Source organism: Hipposideros armiger, unplaced genomic scaffold (assembly GCF_001890085.2).
Source record: "Hipposideros armiger isolate ML-2016 unplaced genomic scaffold, ASM189008v1 scaffold_58, whole genome shotgun sequence".
NCBI lineage: Eukaryota > Metazoa > Chordata > Mammalia > Chiroptera > Hipposideridae > Hipposideros > Hipposideros armiger.
Window position 1 is genome coordinate 2,330,617 of NW_017731408.1, and position 8,647 is coordinate 2,339,263.

General features: G+C 42.1%; 1 protein-coding gene across 4 annotated transcripts in view; it reads right to left on the bottom strand.

Moving 5' to 3' along the window:
- The window catches only part of GATB (glutamyl-tRNA amidotransferase subunit B), a 67,834-nt gene extending 61,601 nt beyond the window's left edge, over positions 1-6,233 (bottom strand). For all 4 annotated transcript variants that reach the window (XM_019641196.1, XM_019641197.1, XM_019641195.1 and 1 more), the window contains exons 1-2: positions 6,028-6,233; positions 3,976-4,126 (exon numbers count right to left, since the gene is read on the bottom strand). In XM_019641196.1, the coding sequence (XP_019496741.1) occupies positions 3,976-4,126; positions 6,028-6,203 (327 nt within the window). In that variant the 5' untranslated portion in view covers positions 6,204-6,233. The remainder of the gene's footprint in view (positions 1-3,975; positions 4,127-6,027) is intronic.
- Positions 6,234-8,647: the final 2,414 nt, after the last annotated feature.

Sequence of the window (8,647 nt, forward strand, 5' to 3'; positions counted from 1 at the left end):
TTCTCAATTTGTGCTTCTATGAAAGACATCCATGAGAGCTTCATGTTAACTGTTACTCATGCTGTTGTGCCATGTGCCATTTTAAGTTATTTCAGGTGAGTGTTAGTTACCCAAGTAATACTCCCTGCCCAACCCTTTGGCCACTATGAAATGGAAGTATCTGTAATTCTATCTTAATGATGCAAAATGAAGAATATGACTATCATAATAATATCAAATAACATTCACATGCCACTAGAGAGCTTACAAAGTGATTTCATTTACATTTAAGTTCTCTGCATAGATGTGAAAATGGAAGAGAAAAGCAATAAGATAAATAAGGTAGCTAGCTGGCGGTGATAAGTAAACAAAGGTTATAAGTGACTGCGGGTATCTTAAATGTTTACAACCAGCTCAGAAGGAAAAATTACCTGCTGTGTTCTGTCGGAAATGAACAATTAGCACACACTGCAGAGGGGAGTGCAGGCTGGTGCTTTATGCTGAGAATCGGAACCAGGCAACTCTCGCTCCTTGTTTTAACGGGGCCCTGACCTCCCTGTGTCCTTGGGCAAGTCGATAAGGCTCTTGGTTTCTTTTCCTATCAATTGGGGCCGGAGCCCCTGGCCTTGCTCACTGGGGTGGCCTATGAGTCGGCAAACTTCACAGAAAATTGAAGACACTATCGACAATCCCCTATTACTGTCTGTCTGCATCTCCTAAGAACGCTGCAGAGCATGACAAAGACCCTTGATTGATTACGCTTCTTGCTTTTAGACTTGTGAAAGGAGACTCATGCATCGAAATTTGGATTAGAATACTTGAAAGGCTCCTGGGAGCACTGCTGGTTTTTGATTCCCACTCTCACTCCTGGCCCCAGATTCAGGCCTTATAATAAGGATGCAACCAGTGGTGGAAGGCAGGAAACATGGGGTTCTCTGGCAAGGACCTCGCGCCACGAGGAACAGACTGCTCCTTACAGGAGCCCAGCTTGGCTACACTCACTTGCCAACATCACCAAGCCTACGTGCATCATCTCTCGGATGCCAATGGCAAAATGACATTCTAACCCTGCCAAGATTGTAAAAGGAGCTAAGGAAAAAAATTCCCCAAGATGCTGCAGTGAAGAGAATAGCCAACTCCTCCCCGCCACGATACTAAATGTGAAGCTGAAAATACACAGGAAAATGACCAAGTGAGAAAGGCCCACCCCAATGGCCTCAGATGGCAAGTGTATATACTTGTGGTGTGGAGAAAGAATTCCACAGAACCCACTCAAAAGAGTACCAACTGCGCACCCTCCATTCTCCTGCCCCCATGTTTCCATGTGGCTGGATTTTGCTCTTGATGCCAAATTCTCTTGTCCCCCAGAGAGGAGTGAATTTTCTGACTGGTAACTTTGGGAAAAGGAATAAGCACATAGGAATCAGCCCCTTCCGGCTGAGCATTGTTTACCGTAGGCCTCTAGTATAAATTCTCAGAACACAGCCTACGTGAGTGCTTTTTGATCAGCATGCTCACAGAGCTGGTGTATTCTGCTCTACTCTGGCCACATGACAAGCTTTCTCCAAGTGGAAGGCCTACAGCTTTGGGGAGCTGAGATCAACTCAGGTAGAAAGTACTAGAAGCCATTTGTTATGTATCAAGTTACACTTTTCAATCAAGCTATTATCGGTAATAAAGCAGATACGTTCATCTCCGTCTGTCTGACTTCTATGCTGATTTCTCAATTGGTTCTGGCTCAAGAGGGGAAGGAAGTATGATTTTTATTGACTCCCTAAAACTGCACAATATCTTCCTGGAAACTCTTTTCTAGTCCTCAGAAAACCAATCTAGGAACCCCCAGAACCTCAGCAATGCCTCCACAAAGCAGAAGAAACCCAGGAGGGCCAGCTGCCATGGCCAGGCATACATTTCCTGTGAGGGAAGTGCTTTTACAGGTCTGCTGAAGTTTTTGAAGTTCGGAAACTGTCCGTGAAAGAAAAATGAATGGTACCCAGCTGCACGATTTCAGGCTGCATTTTTATTAGAGGCTTCTAGTATAAATCACCCCAACAAAGCCTGTATGAGTTGCCGGAATGTCAGAGACAAAACAGTGTCACAGAATACTGTTAGGGAATTTTCTTAACTAATTACAACATATTTCTTAACTCACTACATATTTCTATCAACAAAAGAGACCCCTAAGCTTCCATCCTCCTGGGCATCTATGGTAATATGTTTATATTTTATTTTATACACAGTCCCACCTCACTTTCTAGACTTAGAGAATTTTAGGTGCAGTAATGTATCAAATTCATTTAAACAGTTAAGAATTCTAAGTATAGCACTATCTCCTCAAACATGGGCCCGTTGCTATTGAGCTGTCTCCCAAACAAGCACATTATTTTGAGGGGAAAACAAACCTGCATGAGGGATGAGGAAATGTGAGAAAAACCCTTTCCAAACACAATACTGAAGGTATCTTCCTCAGGAGTGAGTCTCTAGGGAGATGAGCATGCTGCCTAGAAACATTCTCTTACCAGGAAAGGCGTGCAGGGCCAGGTCAGAGAGATGCTCTGCAGGCCCAGGGGAGTCACGGGGAAAGGCGGCCAGACCAGGTCCCTGAGGCTCCCCCTGGGTTCCTCCCCCCACAGCCAGCTGCTCTGCTTAATTCTAGTCTATTGCTTTTTAGTGCTCCCTGACAGTAACGAGATGGCATCATCATTGCCACACAGAGGGAAGGGAATGATTCATTAAAAATATTTTTTTTTTGGAAATGATAGTTTTAAAGGCAATGGGTTAGAGTGTGCAACCCTGCACAACTCGGGGAAAATTTGGAAGGAGCGCAATCATTTGATCTGTGCCTGTCACAAGAGGACAGATAAAATGAGCTGGGATGTATACAGTGGTCAGCCTCAAGTGGTGTGCAGAACTGCAATATACACAAAACAACAAAGAAGAACCGCAATTAGAAGGGAAGGCCATCTTAGTGATACAGCAGAGGATGCCAGAGAGAGGTGGAAAGATGCCTCTGTTGGCCCATTCGGAGTCTGTGAGTCATCCGCATTTACAGCCTTGGCCGCAGCCCCAGCTACATGGCCGCATTCTGTAAGGATTCAATCTTAATCAAGTCTCAGCCCAGACTTTAGGTGAAAACAAAACAAAAAAGTCAGCTCTGAGAACTGACTGTCATAAGTCTGCTCTCAGGCAGGCTTGGGGTTCAAGTTNTTTTTTCAAAACTCCGCCAACTAAAGGAAAATATATAATAAAAAAATATTTCCGATGAATACACTGGACCAGTCATTCCTTGGGTTTAAGTGAAAATGAGTAGATAAATGACTAGTTAATGCATATTTTGATTGACTTTTTTCTCCATTTTGACTACTTCTTAACTTTCAATAACCACAATCATTATTGACCTTACACTGTATATCATGTGACATATGCTGCTTCCTTTGACTGGACTCTTCCTCCTTCATGTATCTGCCTAACTTCCACCTGGCTTCTCAGACAGCTCAAACCCTCCCTCTTCCAACAACCCTCTCTGAACCAACCACATCCCTACCCCAATTTCTCACAATAGTCCTTCTCTTACTGAATGAGGTGTTCCTCCTCTGGGTTCCAGAACCATGCTCTGCATATTACCTTCACAGGAGTAATCACACAGCGCTCTGTTTATAAGACACATCTCCCCCACCAGTCTGTGAACCCAAAGGCAAGGATCATCACCCATCTTTATTTTCCAGTTTATATCACAGTGTCTGGTATTAATAGACAGTCTATAATGTGTGTGAAATGAGTAAACAAATGTATGACCAATCAGATGACATTTAGGCTTAGAAACAGAATTACAGAGACGGGTCTTTAGAAAACATTTAGTCCACCCCACTTCATCTAAAAGTCCCTTAACAAGTATTTCCTAAGAGTTGTGCCAAGATAATAAAATAAGGAAATCATTATCTATGTTCAATAAAACAAATATTTTCTAACAAGAATAGGATGAAATAAAAACCTTACCGGCAAAGTTCCAGGCAGAGATGCATCAAAAAAAGACACCAAAGAATTTGGAGGTGCTGCAAAGTGCACTTGAGATCCAGAGAAAAGTTTAGAGTTGGAGGAAATCTGGGCATGAATTTCCAAACCTACTACAGCTGCCCATTCATGTTCACTAAAGAAAGATACAATGGTTAAGAAGTAGTTAGACCTGTGCATATACATAAATTTCTATGAGCCTAAACCACAAATGTTAATTTCCTATTTGTGTTTTTAACTCATTAAAATGTTACATCCTTCCATTAAAAAATGTGTCATATTGTATTAGTGACTAAATCAAAAGCAACTCACAATGAACACTTACAAGACCGGTAAAATAAAATTCAATTACAACATCACATAAGGAGATTTCACTGTACAAACAGGGAGGTGATAGAGAAAGGAACAATTTGGCTATCAGGTGGCAACTGCTTGGCTGACCAGTGAAAAGCAGCCTTTTCTAAATTAACTGTCTTTCATCGATTAGTTCAGCAAATGAAGAAAGCTGATCTTGCGAACATTTTCAGAATTCATATAACATCAATATTCTACTACTAGAAATAATGATAAATAGTTGCACATTTCATTATTTGAAAAGGAAGGGAAACTCTGTCATATTTTGAATTCATTTGATAACAATGGGTAAAATGACCGGAGTGACAGATACAATTGATCACTACTAAATGATACTCTTCCGCAAACTCTGTGCAAAGAAAACCATTAAACCATCAGATGTGGCATTTTTTTGGTCCCCAAAATCACTTTCAAGTCCGGAGATCTAGTTTCAGATTCCTTTGTTTATGCTTGATCACTATCAAATCTAAGAAGCTATTAAACACTATAATAATCTTTCTTCTCTGGCCACTTCTACTCTATTGGGTCTCTATGAACATTCCATACACAAGTGTCTCCAGGTTCTTATAAGTGTCCCTCTGAAACTTATATATCCCAGGCAATTTGTAAACGGCCTGTTTACACATACTTTCTCCATATTTTGTTTGTTCCTATCCTACTGTTCTTCCAAGCAACTTTCTATATTATCTAGATTTTTGTTTACATGTATTGGATTTTGTTTCAATCATTTCAACACATGATGTTCTATGTTTATAGTATTGAGATTAATTCCTCCTTTTTAAAGTTTGGAAGCACAGCTTGTAATTTAAAGGAATTAAATGAAGAGATCATTAGGAATTTGGCATTCACGAAAACATTATCCAAAGTATTTTTGCAGTTGCATTACATGGGAGGAAAAAAAAAACCTTTCCATTCACAGTGAGACGATCTAATTTATGAAAATAGAAACTGAATACTTCTGGGCATTTTCCCTCTCTCCCTCCAACTGAAAAGCAAAAGTAATGCCAACCTAACTATGTGAAAGGATAAACAGAATATTGGACAAGTGTATTTAGAAACAAACTAAAGTTTTATATAGTGAAGTGTAAGCAGCTGTTCAGAGGCTATCTAACAAAATAAGCAAAACCGTCTACACAACCAGAGGGACGATTTCTTGTATTGGCTGCATCCTCTTGGGTCCAGCTACAAAGGTTCGACATGAGATGCCTCCACAAATAGGTGGTGTTTTCTGACTGCTGACATTACACCACCACTATTCATAACTGGTAGGTCAAGTCTTCCCTTTCTACCTTTAGAGCACTGCTGGCCCGTTGGAGCGCTAAATAAACGTCAGCTACATAAGATCCGGCTTCTAGTTTCACCAACCCCATTGCTGGTGCTATCAGTAGGTGACTGAAACCACTCTCTTGACTATGTGGCTTTCAAGAAAACACCTGCGACTTTATACTTGCGAATTTCCCAATATCGCTACTTGAGAAGCGTGGTTTATGTGTGAGGCCGGGGCTGACAGAGGGCCACCTGTTTTGTGCTTTCAGGGCTGCAAGTTACAGCCCAACAACCTCCCCCTCATCAAAACGTCTAAACTGAAGGTTGGGCTGTAGCGGCCATCATCCATCTCCCCAGTCCCGCCGCTGTTCCGCCTCACACTTCCGTGGGGAGTAATGGTATGAAATAGTAGTATACCCTTTCCTCGGCTTCTCGGCCGTGATGAGGGGCTGCTGAACCCCTGAGCTCTGTCCCCTTTTCCCGCTGGACCTGGACCCAGTCGGTGTCCCTGTTTCGTGGCGAGAACCGCGGTTAATATAGGCTAAAGACCAACGCCTTCCAGGGCATAAACGGCACAGCACGGGCGCCGCCATTGTCCCTCCGAGCCGGGATCAGGTGACACAGCCTCCCGCTGCCGCGAGGCTCTCTGGGAAGCGTAGTTCTAGAAATGGATAAAGCGCTACAGGCTCCGACCGGAAGACTACTATTCCCGGTGAGCACTGAGAATTAAAGGCCGCCGGAACCCTGGCGGGGAGAGGGGGGGGAAGGAGAAATAGAGGAGAGCGTGCGTAGGAGGGTTTCCGGGTCGGAAGGTGTGACTCCTCCTAGCGGGGAATTGAAGAGCTTCGTGGCTGTGAGCATGTGTATGAGCTTGAGTAAGAGCAGGTGGTGCGGGAGGTCCAAAGCTGAAAAACGTGGCCGGGATTTTATACCCCAGTTCACCATTTGAGCTTTCCTGAAGACTTGCCTGAACCCCCAGAACCACTCAGTTATTTTCTCCGTCTTACTGTCCCGTTTCACGCACCAGTTTGTGCATTAACGCAACAAATACTTATTTGCATGCCTCCTATATGCCAGGCACTGTTCTTAGGCTTTGGGGATGCAACAGTGAACAAGACAGTTATGGCCCCTATGCTCATGGAGCTTAAATTCTAGGGAGAGGAGACTGAAAATTAACAAAAATTGGATAGTTTTCTTGCAGGTATTAAGTGCTATATTTAAGCAGATGTGCTTGAAGACAAACAGACCTAGGTTGAGCCTTCAGTTGCATTTTAATTTACATTTACGGGCATAACTCGTTTTATTGCTTTGTTGCACTTAACAGGTGTTGCTTTTTTTTTTTNATATATATATATATATATATGTATGTTCTATTTGAAGTACCATCAAGTGGCCCAAGAAAAGATCCATAAGCTGCTTTTTAGAACCTTATATTCAAACACGGAAATTCCTATAAACAACATGGTCCATCAACTGTGTGAAACAAATACATATTGATACAAACTAGAAGCATTATAATTAATACAGTTAGATCTCATGTGGGTGAATACTGCGTGTAAGATAGGCAGAGAGGTGGGGGAAGTGAAGGTGACTGTGAAGAGGGAGGCTTTCAAGGATCCACTGAAAGCTGGAATAATCATCGGTGGCAGGGAAGGAGGCCAAGGGTTTCCACATGAGGGGAAGTGAGGTCACACTGTCTACTGATTGTGAAAATCCATCACTGTCATGAGTCATCTGAGTTCATGGGAGATATCCAGTTACTGACATCATAAGGCAAGTGAGGACCATCAGAAGAGTTTAAGAGCAGAAAGGGAACCTTCCGCATCTGTGTGTATGAGCTCACAGACACACCTCTTTTAAGGAGACAAGGGTCACGGGGCAAAACCCCTCACCACTGCAACACCCCTCCCTACAACAGAATGAAAGAAAACTGCATAAAAGTGCCTCTGAGAGAGACTGCAAGACTGAAACCTGAGAACACAATGTAATTATAAGTTCTACAGATTACATTAAAGCAAATCATTGAAATGGAAAAAAATTTTAATAGAAAACTGTCACATTTTGTCTTCTTAGTCAAATAACGAAACATCATCTAAGTGTGAATAGAGGTAAATATAGATCTGTATGCGTTTAAACACTTTTCCCCATCACTGTTTTCTTGAATTTCTACTTCATTTAGAAGCTTTGAGTTACAAACAACTTTTATAATAACGTTCAGAATTATGGGTCAGGAAAGTATTTCAGCATGATGTTCTCTCTACAACCAGTCAAGTATTTCTACATCTATTAGGTTCTTGAAAACAAAAGTTATTACCAGTATCTACTGTGTTCAGAGAGCCAGGATATTGTACCTAGCTTTAAATAAATGTCATAAGCAATTTAAAAAATAAATTAATCTCAAAGTACTTTACAAAAGCATTCACATTATCATTTAAGGGGTAAGAAATGGTACAATCTGCAAAAGTTTTTCAAGAAGGGATCTCCAGCATAAAGCACAGTATCTGCATTGTTTGTTAGTTCGCAGAGGGCAGGCATCACATCAGATTTCTTCACAACATGTTTTTCCCCATCTTTATTCCCCGCCTCCATGCTAACAGCGGTATATACTTTTGTGAATTAAGAAAAGTTTTATAAAATGAGGGGAACATTTCAGTTTTCATTCCAGAGCTGCCAGGGCCAATTCCAAACATCTTTGTATGGAAAGCCCTGAAAGCTTTTTAAGACAGGCGGGCCCTGAGAAAAGGAGGCTCTTCTGGCATATGTGTGTGGAAAACAGCTTTGAAACCCCCTCCTCCAGTTCTGAAAATAAGCAGCATTCACGGTTAGTAGGGGTTCCGCGTTACGTGCAGACAAGAGCTTCCAGACAAGAGCTTCCAGACACGCAAAACAAGGGCAGAGTCACTAGTTTCTCATTAATCTAATTGTGGTACAGCCTGAAATGATCAGAAATTGTCTGCTGGTCACAGCTGAGCAAACTACCAGCCTGCAGGGGCACCAGCAACAATGCTCTTGTCGCTTTCTCCTGCATAGGGGTGGG